Source organism: Montipora foliosa, chromosome 8, assembly GCF_036669935.1.
Source record: "Montipora foliosa isolate CH-2021 chromosome 8, ASM3666993v2, whole genome shotgun sequence".
NCBI lineage: Eukaryota > Metazoa > Cnidaria > Anthozoa > Scleractinia > Acroporidae > Montipora > Montipora foliosa.
Genome location: NC_090876.1, coordinates 32,304,523 through 32,324,522, shown reverse-complemented (window position 1 = coordinate 32,324,522; position 20,000 = coordinate 32,304,523). Strand labels below are relative to the sequence as shown.

Sequence of the window (20,000 nt, the reverse complement as noted above, 5' to 3'; positions counted from 1 at the left end):
CGCTTGAACAAAGAAATCGTCTGTGGTAGCTCAAAACTGGTTGGACCTCAGTTCTGCATTTTATGAGTGTTTCTCAAAGTCTGACACCAGATCAGGGTTTTTGAAAACTGAATGCCGGAAAATGCATTTCCTGGCATTTTGGGCCATGAAACTAAGACATTAGAGGGATGAATCAAGCTGCAATTATACTATGAAAACCGTGTAAAGACGAAGCGACATTTCAATAATACAACCCTATAAACAAAAAGTTGAGTGATATTTTTTGTATCTTTTTGGTGGTTTTGCTGGAGCTAACGAGCCTGGCAAATATTGCCACTTGACAACTTGTAAACATGGCACATACTTTGAAGGACTACACCAGCAAAGGCTTCTGATTAGTTGTTAAATAAAGAAGCTGATTGGAGGATACCAATTGGCCAATGGCGTAAAGGATGTTTCAATCCTGTCCAGGTGTGAAGATGCACACATTCGTTCCATTGTGTAATTAGCGGGAAACTATGCTTGCGGAACTTGGTTGCAGTAATTTCGAAAATTGAAAATCACTCGAGCGGTTTAAGAGTGATGTAGTTTTTTTTCCGAAGAGTTTAGGAGTTCGGTAAAGCAGTGAGAGTTGATCAAGAGTGACGTTGGATAAAGATGTGTTGTCATGTTGAATCGTAGAGATGCCCTCGAGAGGACGAGCACTTAGCGGGCAAGTAGGATTTAACTCCGAGGAGCGTTATGTTCAAGTGTTTAAATAAAGTCTACGAGTCCTCAGCTTCTATTTTCGCTATAAATGATCAACTGAAAGGTTTGAAGTGAAAATGAAGGAGCGGTTAGTGAATGATCAGGGGCTAGGTTTGTTCCTCAGTTGAGTTGTGGTAAGAGATGCGTGAACGCAGGCTGAGCATGTTGCTAGCAGAACATATGCAAATTTCCTTCTGGATTGAGAACAAACCTTTTGAAAGTGTTTTTTTCTTTATAAGTTTTTTTATGATTGCGGCGTGATGAAAGGAAGTTTTGCGCGGACTAAAACGTCCTTGAGTGATTTTACCTTCCGGTAAGATACAATCGGTGGCTGTTTAAAGATATCGAAATCCAATATGGTGGACAACAAATCATATTGTTCCTACTTTCCCGCCACCGCAGAAAGATTTTTCCAAAACGAAAGTCTCAAGCACAACGTTTTTAAACTGCCCTTGAGTCAGAAGTCTTTTATGTGTTTTCAGAAAAGATTGGCACTGCAAATTTTTATTTGTATTGAGCACAAGTAGTTTAGACCTCATAAACATCATCTCCTCTACATGTCTTGACTCTTCAAACAATGAAAGTAGCTGGCGAAACCTGACAGAGAAGCGGGCGAACTGCGGGCTCTTATATACAACCCTGCCAGATTAGCGATAGAATAAACTATTAAACAGTATTTTAAACTAAAAAATGCACAAAATCTCACATTTTGAAGGTGCTAACACAAACTGACCTATGTGACAGTTTCTCTAGACAATTTGTCTAGACAATTTTTTCACACTTCAGTTAACACGGGAAAGAAAAAAGAGCGAGCTTGAGAAAGTCACACGAAAGTACTTTTGTAAGGGATATCCACCACCTCATCCCTTTTAATTTCCTCAGAATAGATATCGAAACTTTTTGTTTTCATTTTATTTATACATATTGTAAAATTGGCTAGACTTGTTCCTTGAGAAACCAAATCTACGGTAAAACGGGCAACAAAAAAGTGCAACTTGTTTCGCGACATTGCCGCAAAGCTACCCACGAATCAAGCCTGTCTTGCAACACGTCCGGTTCACTGTTACAGGTTGTGAAAAGAGGAACAAAACGTTCTACTTCCCTTTTTTCCTTTTTAATAGGAAACCAAACTTACTCTGCTGATATTACTCTGAGAATAAAAGTTGTTATCAGCAATTTGAAGCAATTTGCTACTCAGAGAAGCTGTTTAACTTTGAGTTTTTCTCCCTATAAGGTACTTAAAGTATCTGAGTTTTTCATGTTAACCTACAACTCTCACAAAAATTTTCAGTTGCCCGATCGGGCAACTAGGTTCTGAAACTTAGTTGCCCCGATGAAATTTTTAGTTGCCCCGGGCAAAGCGGGCAGCCGTTAATGTCGAGCCCTGTGTTCCATACAAATCCGTAAGAAACTGTACCCCAAGTTCTATAGGTGGTGAAACTGGATCAGCCTTCTTCTGACCACAGAACAAACCCCATGCAGCCATGAGGTTGCCCTGCTTTTCAAAATTCAGATGGCTGTACTGCTTGGCTTAACGAAGCATTCCTCTACCAGTGTGGCGTGTCAGTGGAACAGAAGGTTTGGAGAAAATGTTATTAAATATGTTGTATCAAGCTTGTTTCATGCATGCTTAGATTGTAATAATCAACCTGCAGATATTCACAATTCAAATGCATTGACATTTTTTGTGCAGATTAAGTCTGTTGGAGAATTCTCCAGACTGTTGCGACGAAGAAGGCAACCAGTAAAAACCATAGGATTCCATCCAAATACCCCTCTTCCTTCCCAGGAGAGACTCAAATTATTGAAAGTGGCCGCACCCAAAAGGGTAATTTTTGACCTTATTAGAAAGTTTGACCCACAGGAAACAGACTCCGCATCTGAGGGAGAAGATGAGTTCCACATCATGGAACCACTGAAATCATTATAGCGGAGGTCCACGCGCATGCGCAAAGCACCATTGTTAAGAAAATATGGTAACCCATCGATGCGAGAAATGTTGGTTTTATAACCATAACATCATCAACCGTACGTCCGTCCGTACGTCCACCTCTCCATGTATACCAATGTGACCAGTATCATGCTAGTTTACAGCATACATCTTCGATATTGGACATGCATGTTTTGATTGACACCTGTAAAAACAAGGTATCCGCTGACCATATTGCGGGCTCATGCTTAAGCACACTAAGGTCAGCTGTTTTTTTTATGTTGACTGCTGGCCAGGTACTGGTTTTCAATTGGATTGCAGGCTCAACCTAGGTTAACTCACTTGAACATAAGCAAGGCTTCATTTTGCACGCGCTTTCTGTGGCTCGACTTAGCTACACGGCCATACTATATATCAACGAAAGTTCTTACACAGTCAACGCTTTTTCGTGTTCAGGTGGAAAACGGTTTGGAAGATGTTTTCTTTCTGTATTTTTCGCTGGTTTCAATCCAGTTTGACATATCATATCTGTGGGCCACACTGGTGGCTACGCAGTTATTCAAGTCAAGCATCGGTGGGATGTAACCTTAAAGCTGAGTGTTTATTTTTAATTTACTTAGAGCCGCTTTTTTCTCTGTATTGCAATTTTTGGCATATCTTTAGAAGCTCTGATAAGGTTACATGATGCCAGCTGGAGGACCTATGTCTAGAACAGAAACGAAAGGACTGAGCGAAAGAGAGCGACAACGACAAAACAGAATACCAGTAATAGCTCATACTTAGCACACAAATTCTTTCCTTGGGCACCATGCGTATTTTTAAAAGGTGGTTTAATCGGTTCTTCAATCCTTTTCAGGAATGAAAATTGAATTTTTATTGTCAACTGGAATTAAATAACAATTATGTGTACTCTTTTGGACATAAAGAAAAAGTTGATTTGTTAGTTTATTTTCCTCTAAAATGCGAGCGAACAAGTGCTTTTTTAATCCGTTTGCCCGACTGGTTTTCGTTGAGCCTCGACAGTGACAAGAAAATTTTGCCCTTATGTTATAAACACGTATTTGCAATGAGTTCTCGTAAAATTGGGGGGAAATCTCAGAAGCTTGTGTTTTTAAAAGTTTGTTTAAAGCACCCAAAGTTATTTCATTGTTGGAGCAGATCGTGTTTGAAGTTTCGTCCTTTCTTGGTTGCATAGCCGTAGTTTGCCGTAGTTTGCGGATTCTTGTACTAAGCCAACCTGGCGTGTTTCAATGAAATACATCAAAATGTGAATGACCCGTTTTCAGAGATAAAGTGGAATAAAGCACATCAGTAAAACTCTTCTTTGACCTTGAACTGACAAAGTTGTTTTTATGGCTTCTAATTTTAGCATGATTCCTATTCGCTGGCTATTAACAGTTGACTCTGAGATGGCTTTTTTTCCTTTTCCATTCTCTCACTGAGGGTATGCTTGTTTTCTTTTAAAACTCATTCGGTTTAAGAAAAAATTATTGCTAAACTGGTGAATTGCAAAAAAAATTTCACTGGAAAAACCGATGTTGCACTCATTGCTTTGTGATTCATGCAATATCGGTTTTTAGAAAAAAATTTACCGTGGAATTCACTAGTTGGGCAATGAATTTTTCTATAGGAGAAAGCAAAGAAAATTATTGAATTATTAAAGCAGCAACCGGAAACATTAAAATGCAGACAGTTGAAACCTTTTATTTTCACAAACCGTACAGGCAGTGAGAATAAATAACCAGGGAGCTCCGCTTTTAGGCTTCACTAAATCTATATATTTCATTGAAAACTGTAAATTGTCAGCGATTGAACTGGAGCAGAAATGCAAGGGGGTGTTTGATTCCTTAAGAGTTACACCCAGTCAGATGAAAGAATTAGAACTTAGAACATGTGAACAATCCTTATGCAAACTTAGGTTTGTGCATGACAAGGACGTATCGCTGCAAGTAAATTTCATGATGTTGTAATCAGAAGGGATTTGACCCCTCCTGATTGTCTTGTTTCTGCAATCATGGGCTACCAGCCATATGATCTTTCCAGCAAGAAAGAGGTAAAATGGGGAGTACACCATAAAATTTCAGTTGCAGGCTGTCAGGGTTTGTTGTCTAGATGACCAGAAACGTTTCCTTGGTGCTTCTGCAGGGACAGAACCCCTTTTGAGGCAGCACAAATGCTTCATTCTGTTTGGACAAGGGTGGTAACCTCAAGTCTACTGAAGTAAACTCGAAGCAAGTGTTCATATCTCCGAAGTACGCTTACACAAAGTGCCATCCTAACACGTACGTCATGTAACAATATAACTATAAGATTTCATAACAAGGAAATCTACGTCATCCCCCTTTGTAAAAAAAAAACATTTCTCGTTAGGGTGAAAAACATTGGTCCCTCATTTCAGCAACGGTAGGGGATAAAAGATCCTAAGAGATTTTATAATGAAATAACAGAATCAAAAGCTGTAGAGGTTAGACACGAATTGGTGACTGCTAACGATTAGTACGAAGACCTGTTTCTAACTAAAATTGCTCAAAAAAAAAACTATCAGTCTTTACCTATTTCGCACTGTTCATCGTTACATCCTTTATAAGTCGCTCATGGTTAAAAGTCACTTTCGAGGTTTTATTCATATCCATATTTTACTGGTGCTCTAATGATACGCCTCGGTCGGGATGTTCGGACGTTGTCTGATGGGTTTGAAGCTTCTCGCTTCATGAGGGTCTCTGGCTTTGGCCTCGGTGGACTAGCCATAGCCTTGGTGTTTGGTGTTTCCACTGGCATTGGTGCGCCTCCTTCCCTTCTTTCCGGAAGAACTTTTGTTGTAGGTCGAGTGGGGGTATATCCAGGAATTGGCTTGATGTGGACTCGGTCTCTGGAATATTGTGTTCCAGTTGCGTCATCTTCCACGGTGTACGATCGCTGTCCATCCGCTGAGACAACCGTCCCACTTGACCATCGGTACTTCCCTTCCTGAGGTTTCTTCATAAACATGACTGTTTGATCTTGCTCCAACCTTGCTGGTTCACCTCTGTTTTCTCTTTCATTTGTTCTTTCAGTATGCTTCACACTTCTATGGCCTGCGTTGATGCTGTTGGTGTTGTTGAACAGGCTGAGTGGTATTGAGGATAGGTCTGATTTGACCTTCCTGTGAAACATCAGCTCATAGGGTGAAGGGGTGTTTTAATCTAGTGGTGTATCCCGGATGTTCAGAAGGACGTCTTCCATTGATGTTCCTTCTTCCTTTGACTTCTCAAGTAACCTTTTGAGCCTTCCAATGGCATTTTCACAGCGGCCATTCTTCCATTGAGAGTGAGGGATTCCTGGGTTGTGAACGATGTTAAACTTCAAGCACAGTTCTTGGAAGTCGCGGGAAGTGTACTGTGAGCTTCGGTCACTTACTACCTCCGTAGGGTAGCCGAACTGGTTGCAGACACTCTGAAAATGTTCTATCACCGTATCTGCTTCTTGGTTCTTGATTTGCTTCACGCACGGGTACCCTGTGTGATAGTCAACTACGCAACTGTACCATCGGCCGTTATGCTGGAAAATGTCACAGCCCAAAATCTGCATGGCATTGGTTGTGATCACAGGGATAATCGCGGCTTGTTTCTGTCTGGGTTGGTGCTCCAGACAGGATGGACAAGTTAGAATAAGCCTCCTGATCTGTTCAGACATGCCGGGCCAAAACCACTTGTCTCTTGCTCTCTGGATAGATTTGTCCACTCCTTGATGGACTCGGTGCAGCTTCTGGAGCAAACACTCACGCATTTTTTGCGGGACCAGGATCCCTTGGCTCTTAACAAGGATCCCATCAATGACTGCAATATCGTGTCTGTAATCTCAGTAGGCTGTGGCCAACTCGGACACTTGATTACGATGTTCTGGCCATCCTTCCTGGCATACTCGTTCTAGCTCGTGGAATACTGGGTCTTTCTTTTGAGTTGATCGGATCTTGTGGATATTGGATTCCTTTGCCGCGGTGACCTCAAATATCCCAATTTGGCTAGTTTCTAGGAATACTGGACATTGGTTGGGCGCTGGCAGCGGCACATACCTTGAAAGGCAGTCTGATATGTGCAACTCAACACCCTTCTTGTATTCGATCGTGAAATCGTAGCCTTGACATCGCAGCAAAAGTTGTTGCAGCCGGGTGGTTATGTCTCTTATGTCTTTCTTAATGATCTGTTGTAATGGACTGTGGTCGCTGACTATCTTGAATCTTCGTCCATACACATATTGTCGGTAATGATTGACCGCCCGGGCAACAGCAAGAATCTCACGTTCCAGGTTACAGTATCTCGTTGCTGCATCAATGAAGCTTCTAGATGACAAATTGACTGGCTTGCCATCCTGGAGGAGACACGCACCCAGGCCCTTTTGGCTGGCATCACACTCAATGGTGATTTCTTTCTGTGGTTCAAAGTATCGCAGTGTCGTGTTCTCTTTGACCTCGGCTTTAAGTGCTTCGAGTATCTTGGTATGTGTGTCTTCCCTCACAAATTCTGCATTCTTCCTTATCAGAGCACAGAGATCCTGCGTCTTGGCAGCTAGGTTAGGTATAAACTTTCCCAGGTAGTGGAACATTCCTAGGAGTGACTGCAGCTCCTGCTTGTTACTTGGCACAGCTAACCGTTTTATCCCTTGGATCTTCTTTGCGCCAGGTTTTCCTTCTTTGTTAGGGTATGGCCGAAGTAGTTGATCTCTTCCAATAGGATCTTTGCTTTCTTTGGATTCAGCTTGAAGCCTGAGTCTCGACATCGTTGGATGATCCTGTTCACTGCCAAATCGTGTTCCTCCCGTGTCCTTCCAGCAATTAATACATCGTCTGCTATGCAATACACATCAGGGATTTCACTGAATGTTTCATCAATGGCTCGCTGGAATACATCTTGGCTACTCACGAGCCCAAATGGAAGCCTTTTGTATGCATATCTTCCAAATGGCGTGTTGAAGGTCAGTAAGTGTACGCTGTCTGGATGTACTTCGATATTCCAATAACCTGACGATTGGTCAAGGGCGGAGAAATACTTGCAACCGTGTAGTTTCTGTACTATATCTTCCGTTGTCGGTGCATAATGGTGTGGCCTCTTCACTGCTTTGTTAAGCGGTTTAGGATTTAGGCATATCCGGATTTCTCCATTAGGCTTGGGTGTGCACAGTACATTGCTTACCCATGGTGTCGCTTCTTCTTGCCTCTTGATAACATCAATGCTTACCATCCAGTCTAAGTTCTTCTTCAGAGGCTCCTGCATTGGTGGGGGTATACTCTATCGGCAACTGACCACCGGTTGCACTTTTTCATGTAGTGGGGGTATACTGTATCGGCAACTGACCACCGGTTGCACTTTTTCATCTATCTCAATCCGGTATTGGTAGCCTTTTAGCTTCCCGACTCCTTCGAATACGTCACTGGCATCCTTAATCACTTGGGTTGTATCCTCAATCTTGATGGGCTTCTTCACCTTAAGAGAATACTTGGGTTTTGCTGAGTCTTGGTCTGGATTAACTTCTTTTTCCCCAAACAGTACCATCCTTGACCTCACTCACATCATAAGGGCCATGGCAGTCCTTGCAGTCTGTCACCTCCTCACACATAATCTTCATAATTTTCATTGCACGGGTGAATTTTAGCGAGAACAGGTTACAGCCATAGTCAGATACAAAGAATTCTACACGCCGGCCAATGCCATCCTTGTGTTGAACACATGTAACCTTGCTTTAACGGCTTGTTCGATTGCAGCTTGTCGCGTCCTCCGTTCAGCATCGGTTTCTGGCATGGTGACTGGTTTGTCTGTGTGAAATCAGCCTCCACGATCGATCGGCGTTTTCTGCTTGTTATACCGTATTTCACTGACTATGTTGTTCGTTCAGTGGCTCTGCTTATCTGGATCACAGTTTTAAATAAGTGAAGGAGTGATCTAGACTCACTGCTCTGTGCTGGGATGGCTTCGGTGAAAAATAATTCGTGACACTTTCCAAAATCCAAGATGGCGGTCGGCGTGGTTTATTGTTATTGTTCACCCTGTCCCTTAAGTTCTTTTTCTGGAGTATCCTCGAAGGCTCCAAACTGTTTCTTCGTGGTCCTGGTCTTTGTATAGGTCATCTCGGGGTCACCATGAAGTAAACTCGAAGCAAGTGTTCATGAAAGACCAAGTTATCTCCGAAGTACGCTTACACAAAATACCATCCTAACACGTGCGTCATGTAACAATATAACTATAAGATTTCATAACAAGGAAATCTACTTCATCTACCGACAAATATTACTCACAGTTGTAGCTTCGAATGCATGTCAATAGGGTCACATGTGGAGATTTTGTTGTTTACCCTGAAAAAGAACATCGTGTGAATGAAGTGATGCCATATGACGAGCAATTCACTCAAGCTGGGATACAGAAAAGTGAGCTTTTCTTTCGCTCTCACATCCTGCCTGAAATATTAACTGGAAGGTTGGAGTCAAAGGAGGGCAGAGGACGTGAATCAGATGAGGATAATGAACAGGAACTTTTCTGTCTCTGACATGAACTTGAATATGGCAAAATGATTGCATGTGACAATGATGATTGTGCAATTATAAAGACAATGTCTCAGGCATAAGCAAAGTAATGTTTTGGATGATTTCTACAGTTTTTACTTGTCTTTCACAAATGACGTATTTCACAGGTCTTTGAAGCGGCTGAACAACAGCCTGAAGAAAGCACTGTGCACAGCCAGTTCTCAAATAGGATGTATATTTTTTTGTCGCTAAAATCAATGTTTTTATTTATGCATTGTTCAGGTATACTGGTTTGTTCAACAAGAATTTACCTTGATGGCGGGCATCCACACTACAAATGATTAATTGAATTACTTGTGCATGTAATCCATGCATTTGCTGCAGCTATAAATGGTGAAAAAGAAAACTTACCTTTTTTTTGTGCCGCCTTTGGGCCTTTTATTCCAAGCAGCAAACAGCAATTGTTGCTTTCTTTGCTTCATTTGTTTTTTTGCACTGTAGTCATGGAACAGTGCCCATGTGTAGCTGCAAGAATATTCATGCTCCCAGAGTTCCCACTAGGTTTGGAAGTTTGGGGTCCTGGGGACCTCCATTCCCAGGAAAGCGAGCCAATACACGAAGCTACTTCACGAAAATATCACAAAGTCATACGAGAAATCAGACCCTTCGATCAAGCGAAAAATCGACAAAGAAACAAAGTTATTAGCCGAACCGTGGGGCCTCGATAACAAGATAGAACACTATGCAAACCGACCCGCGTTCATCACGCTAAAAGATCACAAGGAGAATTTCAAATCCAAAACTCCCTGTCGGTTGATAAATCCATCGAAACCGGAAATGGGAAAAGTCGCCAAGCAGTACCTTGACACCATAAACAAAGCTGTCATCTCCGCGACCAACCTAAACCAACGGAAGAACACCTCAACTGTAATAAATTGGTTCAAAGCGATTCCCAACAAAAGCCATTCACGGTTCATCAAATTTGACATTGTGGAATTCTACCCATCTATATCAGAGAATCTCTTAGATAAAGCCATTGCCTACGCCAGCTCAATAACCTCCATCCCAAACAGGGCCCTAGCCGTCATCAAGAATTCAAGAAAATCTCTCTTGTTTGACAGCAGTGACACATGGGTAAAGAAAGGGCCAAACTCGCTGTTCGATGTCACAATGGGTTGCTTCGATGGTGCCGAGGTCTGTGAATTAGTAGGGCTTTACCTCCTAAGTAAACTATCCGCCCTTGTCAACAAAGCGTCCATAGGCCTATACAGAGACGATGGCCTCGCTGTAGTTAGCAACATCAGCGGACCCACCCTAGATCGCTTGAGAAAGCGCATAACCGCTCTCTTCAAAGAAGAAAACCTTTCAATCACAATCGAAACGAACCTACTTTCCACCGACTTTCTGGACGTAACGCTGGATTTGCAGAGAGAAAAGTACTACCCCTACAGAAAACCCAACAACAAACTATCATACATCAATGCACGGTCGAATCATCCACCCACCATCATCAAAGAGCTGCCAATAATGGTCAACAAAAGAATATCTGACCTGTCTTGCGATAAAGACGAATTCGACAAAGCCAAAGATGTCTACGAATTGGCGTTTAAGGAAAACGGGCACAACGCAACCTTCAAGTACAAGCCCGCCAAGCAAAACAGCAAACGGAAAAGGAACCGTCAACGCAATATCCTCTGGTTCAATCCACCATACAACCTGCAAGTCAAGACCAACATCGGAAAAAAATTTATCTACCTGATCAAGAAACACTTCCACAAAGGCCACAAGCTTCACAAAATTCTAAACACGAACACAATCAAGCTTAGCTACTGCTGCACAACCAACATGACAGGCATTATCAGGCAACACAATGCAAAAGTATTAAACGCCACGAAAACACCTAACGAAGCGCGGCTATGCAATTGCAGAAACAAGCAATCATGCCCCTTAGACGGCAAATGCCTATCATCGTCTATAGTCTATAGAGCCGAAGTGACAAGCGATATCAACACCAAGATCTACTACGGAGCGTCAGAGGGAGAATTTAAAACCCGATACAACAATCACACTAAATCCTTCAGGCATAAAAAGTACTGCAGTGAGACGGAGTTATCGAGGCATATCTGGAGTCTAAAGGACAATAACATCAATTACACGCTACGCTGGGCAATAGAGTCTTTCGCCTCACCATACAAATGTGGATCAAAGAGATGCGACCTGTGCCTTACAGAAAAGTTGTACGTAATAAAAGCAGATACGCGCCACCTACTGAACAAAAGAAACGAGTTAATTTCTAAATGCAGACACAAGAACAAATACCTTTTGTCAAACTTAAAATAGCACGCTCCCCTAGAGTATTAGAATGGTCTTTAAATGAGTTAGAATGCAAATGTAAGATCTGTAGCCTGATGATTGTCCAAACATGAAACTTGAAGTCGCTACACTGTGAAGTTGTCTTTCTTCTAAACGTTATGTATATATATATATATATATATAGGATTTCTCGGTACTACATAGATTACATCGTTTAGTAAGGTTGCTATAAGATTTGGCCTTGGCTAGAATTTTCCAGGAGATTGCGAAGTCTTTCTTATGATCTTTTAGCCTCCATAGATGTTTGCTCAGTTCAGTGTCATTCTTTCCTCTTTCGTTTTTAAATGACATTTGGTGGTGTCGCCATCTCGTCTTGAACTCTGTGGTGGTGAGGCCGACGTACGTCTCTGTGCTTTCGGCGGTGGTGATGGTGGCTTGATACACTAAGCATTGTCCTTTCAAAGGGCATTTGTCTGGTACCCTGCAGTTGCAGGGTTTGGTGGGTGTTTGTTGTGGAGGTGGCATTTCCTGGCTTAGGATGGTTTTGTTGTGTCCATCAATGATCTGTTTTATGTTTGGTGAAAAACTATAACTTAGCTTAATATTATCTTTGTTAAACAGTTTTCTTAATTTATGGTTCGGTGGGAAGCACCTCTTGATCAAATGTCGAAATTCTCTTCCTCTCTTTGAACATTTTTACTAAATGGTGGGTTGAACCAAAGTATGTTTCTTTGCCTCTTTCTCTTGTTAGTGGTGGATTCTGGTGACTGCTGTGGTGGGGTGAATTTGAGGGTGTATGAAAAAAACCTCTTTTCTGCAATGCTTCTTGGTAGGGCAGTGCTGCTTCTTTGGGGGCTTCCTAGTCTGATGAGATTTCAGATAATCTTTTGTTAATTGCCTCAGGGATGTTCTTTATTATGCAAGGGGGATGGTTAGATTTGCTGTGGACATAGAGCGGAGTGGTTGTAGGCTTCGAATAAGGCTTGTACTTCTCAGTGGTTAACTCTATAATGTTACGTCAAGGAAATTCATGACGACGATATATATATATATATATATATCAGAAACAGCAAGAGCCTAAGAATAGTACAGTACCATGCAAAAGTAAGTGGACAGTATCGATTCGATACTTGATCTGCGATGAATTGAGAATGGAGGTTCGAGTTTTGAGATTACAGAATTGAATTGTAATTTTTTTTGTAGGATCTCGATCAGACATTTCGAGGTGAAACAACTTCTCAAAAGCGAAACAATATTGTTAGACAAACCCTTTTGACACGCGGCCTCCTTATTTGCAGACATATAGTATCAAAACGTTTTTCACAATCACTTCTACTTTATGTGCATTTTTTAAGTCACCACTCATGTTTTCTTCACTTCATTGTTTATAAGTGCCGAATTACCTGGATACTATTGATAAACAGGGTAAAGTCCCTGCACCTGCTTTGATACTTTTTTCTGATATTTTTGTGATCTTGTAGAGTTATATTATGCGTAATGTATTTGTTTAGCAGCTGCTTGTCTTTTTATGTATTCACAGTTTTGGCACAGGCAACTGTTTCTCTAGCAAACACCTTTCACACACTCATATGGCATATCCGATCAATCCACATATACCTAACTCTTAGGTTCTTGGTGTTATCAATGGTCTTCGCATTGTTTTAAAATCGATAATCAATTGATATCCATTTCCTGTGACTCTGGATAAGTTCTTAGCGCGTGGTGCATTGATGTAAGACTGCCTTTGTTGGGTCTTGATTTTTACAAAGCAAAACTGCATATGTGATGGCAAGGAAACCACTTTCACCTTAATTTTGCTGTCGCACATTTGCATCCACCATGGTGATGGATTTCATGCACCTAGAAATTTGGCATGCAACCTGATCCATAGTAACGGAATAGACAAAAGGTACAAATGTACAAGTATTTGTTCACACTTGACTGGACAATTAAAGCAATTGTCTCTTTATAGAAACCTGACCTCTGCAATGCTGGTGCAATGCTCCTTTCATCTATTACCCACAGTTCAAATATATACATTTATTCCATTCATTAATGGGATAGTTGATCTTTTGTTTTGCTGTCTTAGAGCTCAGTGCTTGGAAACTGTAATAAACACAGGTGTAGGATGATGTGCACATAACATAGCATAACTTTATTATTTATATAGCACAAAATAAATGGGTATATGATCTAATGGGCTGTACGTTACAGTGCTTATAATATTACAATAAAAAAGGATATACAGCTTTCCTAAATAGTTAAGGAATGAATACTAGATAAAAAATATTACATATATATGGATGCAGAAATCTATGTTAAAATACTATTGGTTGTAAGCTAAAAGCTAATTTAAAATAATACGTTTTTAGTAGTGCTATAAAAGTTTTGAAACTGCCAAAACTCTCAATTCGTCTGGAAGGGCATTCCCTAGGGTTGGTGCGGCTGCAAAGAACGACCTGTCTCCTGTTGTCGTCTTGGTCTTGTTGGGCAGATCGATCAGTAAGCGTTTTTATTTGATTGCAGGTTATAATTTAACTGTAGCTTAAGTATAATTAATTGATGAATATATGGGGGAGAACTACCATGTAAAGCTTTGAATGTTATACAGTATTTAACTGGTAGCCAATGCACAACACATTAGACCCTATTAGTCAATGATCCCAGCCATTAATGATTTCAACACAACCTTGGCCACTGTTGGGGCGGGAAAACCCATGATCCCTCAAGCCAACCAATGTCCTTTTCACGAATTGTGATGCTCAAAGGAGGCGTAACAACAACAAACAACAACAACAAAACGTTTATTTCCCTGATACACTAAATAATGAAAATTACATTTGGTGAATAAAATAAGAGAAACGGCTGGCTACCCAGAATAACTACAAAGTTAAAAAGATAGGTAGCCTGTTTCGAACACATTTAGGTCGCCGAAACAGTCACAACACAACCACAAAATAAGCAATTGTTATGGTGTTGTTAAGCCAACTGCTACCTAGAAAAATGTTTCTTCACTTTGGAGGCATCTATGGGATTTTGCTGGTTCCTGAATCAAAAGAGCCACTCTCGACTGAATCTGAAGCGTCATGTTCTAATGTAAATTTCTTAAATTTTGATGATACTCCAACAGGTTCTTCGACTGCAGAAGCTCTGTTATTTGTCTTAAACATTTTCAATTTGTCACTCTGTGCATTAATGTCAGTGAAGCGATAATTGTTGCCTTGTTTTGTTGCACTTGTCATGGTGTTTGACCTGGACGAAGCGGCATTCCTTCATTCTGGAGACATCTACGCGATTTTTGCTAGTCGCTGAATCATTATAGCCACTCTCAACTGAATTTGAAAAATCACCTGACACAAACTCTTGGTTGTATCACAATTTGCACTTGAAACATTCAACCATGCAGCAAATACAATATATCCAACATGGGTCTCTTGTTTTCATCCGTAATCACCACAGTGCACTGTGAAGGATATCCATTTCCTCAAATTCCCGATCAGTTCTTGACGTGTGTGATACTTTGGTTAAGGACTGTTTTTTTTTTTTTTTGCTTCTTCACTTCTACACAACGAAGCTGCATTTTTCACTGTCAAATAAACCACAGTCTTCCCCTTTGTGCGGTGGCCTCATGGTAAGTGCGCTCAACCTTTGCTACATCTTTTGATAATCTGTCTGCAATATGTTTACACTCGCAGTGGATGAAGTTGATGTTTGATTTAGTGGGTATAGCTGATTGGAAGTGGATAAGTAGTGGTTTCTTTCCCGTTTTTCTCATGTAAAACTCGAAGGAGCTTGTGCCCTCTTTGGAGATGGTAACTTTAAATTGCGTAGTGATAATGAGAGGCCATTCGATGTTGTTTCTTGTACCTCAATTTCAAATTTTTATTTGGGGTGTAGATTGTTCATTGTTTGGTGAAATTAGTCTGCCATAGCTTCTATAGTTTTCTGGAGAGAAATGTCGTCAACGTATCTCATATAGGCAGTGTTTGAGCCAGCTCAACTGCCTCAGGAGACAATTTGTCCCTCTGTTGCCTTTGCAAAGGGACAAATAGGCAATAGCAGTGGACAGAGCATAATTTATTATAACATTAAACTGTCTTTGTCCTATCCAATAAATTGCTTTAACCCTACTAAAAATGTACATAAGCAGGTAAATGTAAATTTAGTTTTATTTTTACAGTTTGTAAATTTACATTAATTAGCCAAACAGAAACTTTTTGTGTAATTTCGCAGTTGAACAAAACTTATTAATGCACACTCATTTGCAACTGCAGTTATTGCTTGTCCCAGCATCCTAGGGACATGCAGCTGCAAGGTGTCACATGCCATTGCAAAGGAGAATGTGTAATCTTTAGTGGCTTAGAGTTCTTGTCAGAGACCAAAAATATAGGTGTAATTGTAATTAATAATTTGACTATGGTATTGTGACAGTTAACATGAAATTTGTGTAGTATGCATTAAAGCGAGAGCAGAGTTTGTAGTTTGCAAAAAATGATGATCATAACACAACATACAAACCGATTTATGTTATGAATATGAGTTGGTTAGAAAAAAAAACATGCAAGCCCAATTTGTGCCTTTTTGCGAGAAATCCGACTCTTAACAAATTCTCTTGATTGTACAATGATAAAGCATTATACAAATCATAATCTGACAATTAAATTTGGAATTGAAAAAGTATGCACAAGCGTTTGAAGCAGAATCACAAATGGTGTCAATAAAACAAGGTTAAGATGTGGTGCACTTGCCCGCATCAGTACCAATTGCTTCCTTACAACTAGGCAGTCAGTGACCTACATTTTCAGCACACGGTTTTTTGCATTAGTTTTATTTATTTTTTGTGTATGATATGCAAAAAAGTAAAATGCAATACAATAGAAGTGTTAGGTTAAAACAGAAAGAAAGAAAGAAACATGTACTTAACCGTTACAAAAAAAAAAACTAACAAGGTTACAAAGGCCGAGGAAATTATTTTCTGTTACAAACGATATAGCAGATAAAATTTTAAAAGACAGAAAAAGAACAAACAAACCTTCAAGGAGTAAGGATTCCCACTTTTCAGTCAGCCACTTTTCAGGTCTTGAGGGAGATAAGCCGTTTAGGCTCCACTCCGTGACTGTTTCTAGGTGGCTTTCATTCGCGCCTTCTGGAATTTCCTTCTTCCAAAAATCCATGTCTAATTTAAACTTTTCCCATTCTGCCAAGAGCTGCCCTTTCTTTGCGTTCTCCTCTCAGTGACCTTGGTAGAAATGGTCTGCAAGTGTCTTCACTTGCGTGCTTCTGTGCTCTTAAAAAGCACCAGATGCTGGTGCAGGTAGGGTCAAGGGATTAAATATTGAAAAGGTACTGACAATAGGGAGATCCCCATAAGATCTGCTGTGAATATTCTCCTTCAGGGCTTTAACATATTTTTCAAGAAGACATACCAGTTGGTTCTCTTTTGCACAGGGGTCAAATTTAACTCTCAGCCTGAAAGTAATCCATCTAGATCTCTCTTTTTATGGCCAAGGCTGGAGGCTGCAATCTCGGTCAGTTTGTGAATGGTAAAATTGACTGAGGGCTGAAAATTCTTGCTTGAAGATGAAAGGACAGGAAGGACTTTCCTGAGAATATACTCCCTGTAAATCGTTCCAGTGAACTTGGAAGACGCAATCTTGCTCATTGTCTTTAAGTTGTCTAAGAGTCTGCAGTACCGCCATGAAATCATGATGGATTGACCGTGCTGCTGCTTCAAAGGACAACCACCTTGTCTGACATGCCTTCTTTATCTTCTTTGCAACAACTTTCTTGTTCTTCTCAGAGGTACATCTGTGACTTCATTAGGAGTTGTCGAGAAGAAAGCTGCTCAGTGCTAAAAGCATTTCTCTAATGGAACCCTGTGCAAAATACCAGAAATGCTTCATCTCATCAAGACCAAGCAATGCTAGCAGGTTAACCTAGGATGAAGACTTAAACATGACATCATCTTTGACAAGTTTCCTTTCCTGCACTTCTTTAGAAATACAGAGACTCGTCCTAGCATTTCAACCACAATGGCATCTTTGTGTTGCTGTGTTGTTATGTGATCATGAACCGCTGACTTCTTAAACCGTACGCAGGGCGTTGCGTTGAAAACTTTGGACTTGTTTTGCTGGTATTCTATATTGTTTCTTGCATAAGCAGCAAAGCATTCCTCTTCCTTCCTGGTAAATTAGCCAAGACAGACCTGTTTTCTTGCAAGAGTTGCAGCTAGGCTTGAGATGCGATTTTTCTTTGGTTGTAGCTTATCAGCGGTAAGTGTTACCAACCCATAAACTATATATCATTTTTCTCAGGGGAAAAAATCCTTTCACAAAGAATATGTTACAGAGTTCTTGTTTGCTACCATAAACATTTTGAGCAAAATAAAATTTGAATGAAAAATTTGTTAGATGTGTTCTTTGTTGTTCTTACTCTTAAAACACACCCTGCCTTTAGAAAGGGAAGCACCATTGTAACATATTGCATAAGCAAAATAAGTAAGGATTCAGAAACTTTTTATTTCATCAAAATATCACCATGGGAACCAAAGTTATTGACAAATGCAAAAATCATTACATTATTTTCTGACACATTACAACATGTCAACTAGGAATGAATGTTAGATAACCTGCACTTGAATATATCAAACATAAGTACTCATTTTCAGCAGTTTGTACATGAACAGTGTGCTGTCCAAGAATGAAAACATTTATGTCCACACTCAGTTTGCGATGATGCTAGAGACATGAGATTTAATGTTCAGAATAGCATTCCAGTAGACTTTTTGATGTTACTGACTAAAAACAGGTATATGTCAGTAAAACTATCGCCAGTATTCCACAAGATTGTGCCACTCCTCCCAACAATTGCGATGTGAGAGAATACAAATAGTTTCCGGTTGCATGTAACACACACGTGTTTGTTCTGGACTATGCACTCCAGCTCTAACTGACACAATCTTGGCACAAACCACGCAGTCTCGCCTTTTTTCCTCCACACCCACAGAATGATACTGGTTATTCAGCCTCATTGCATCCAAATCAGCTAGAGGCCGACTTGGCAAAGGACCAGGTTTTCCTTGGAAACATTTTGCCTCCAACAAATACCGAACAATTGAAATTCGATATAAAAGGAAATCTTGAGGTGTTTGCTTCACTTTCTTGAAAATGGTGAAAGAATTCAACAGGCAAACTTCAAGCCCATAGTAGAAGAGTTTTTTCGAATAACTGAAGAGCTTTGAAGAATCTGGTCAGCTTCGTGTTTCTTCCCTCAATTCCGCTACTTTTGCTTTCCATTGAAACCTGAATGTTCTTGGTCACAATTTCTAGAAGGTTAATTAAAGCATTAAATGGATAAAAATTTGTTTTTAAAATATATGGACTTCTTCCACAACGAAAATACTCCTCCTCCTTAGACTTACAATGTTTAACATTTTCTTTAGTGCCATTAAATTTATCATGTAATAATATGACTCAATTCCATTTCCCCATTTTAGCTACAAAAAAAAAACCCTGTGACTCTAGCTCCACATTAAAAAAAAAAAAAGTAAGCGTCTGTGTCATTCATCAAAGTATTTCTCTAATCTCTGATCAACTGATAAACATCTGGAAATCACCCGCCTTTCTGAAATCACGGAACATTTCGCCTTTATCTTTTGATTAAGATTGCCCACCGGGTCTTTAATAACAAGTACTCCAGAAGGTCTATAAAGTTTAAGAAAGCTAAATGGCATTTATTTTAATTCAACAGTATTGTGTACAATTTCTAACGCTAATGGCCTTGTGTATGGTTGGAACAAATTTCCAATCACAGAACTTTGTTTGCGCCTCTTTCAAAATCGTAAACAAAAGAACGAGACTTTTCCTCAATGTTTGGCATGTCTCTGTCGAGCAATGTAAATTATATGTTCTATTCTGCGATTAAAGAAAAAGGCAGCTTAAGGGATGATAGATAGATTTATTGAAAAAAGCTTTGCAGCCCAAAGGCTGTGCCACTAAAACGAAAAACGACCCTTTTCTTCTGACTTTTTTTCAACAATAAAGTAGTAGTGTGGGTTCCAAAAGAAACATCCATGTTAAAATAAAGCTACAGAAATGCCTTTACCCTCACATTTTGTCGGACTGAAATCACGATTTTTCCGTCCGCCATTGCTGAAATCGTGTTCCATACGAGCCGACAATTTTTTCAGCGGCTGATCGCATCGTGACGTCAGATTCTCATCACGAGCATCTTAGAGACCATCGTGTCAAGAGAATGTAAGAGGAATATGTCGAGTTCAGAGGATGAAAATACGCAGGTTTCGTCAGAAGATGAGTCAGAATATTTGTCTGACGCCTCAGAGAATAGTTTTGTATCTGCGACAGGGGATTTTGTGCCATACGACGAAAGTATAGAGCCGGTAGCGAACGAAGATGAAGCTGCCCAACATGCGATGCAAGTCGCTGAAGAGGAAGAAGAAGAACAAATGCTTCTCAGCAGATTCTCTGGTGAAGTCGACGTCCGAGAATGGTGTGTAGGCTTTCGTTATGAGGTTTTCTT

General features: G+C 40.3%; 2 protein-coding genes across 2 annotated transcripts in view; both read left to right on the top strand.

Moving 5' to 3' along the window:
* The window catches only part of LOC138013324 (uncharacterized), a 95,221-nt gene that overhangs the window by 31,102 nt on the left and 44,119 nt on the right, over nt 1-20,000 (top strand). The gene's annotated exons all lie outside the window — the stretch shown is intronic.
* LOC138013323 (uncharacterized) overlaps nt 19,619-20,000 on the top strand; it is a 1,754-nt gene continuing 1,372 nt past the window's right edge. Inside the window, exon 1 of the mRNA XM_068860360.1 lies at nt 19,619-19,970. Within this exon, the coding sequence (XP_068716461.1) occupies nt 19,729-19,970 (242 nt within the window). The 5' untranslated portion in view covers nt 19,619-19,728. The remainder of the gene's footprint in view (nt 19,971-20,000) is intronic.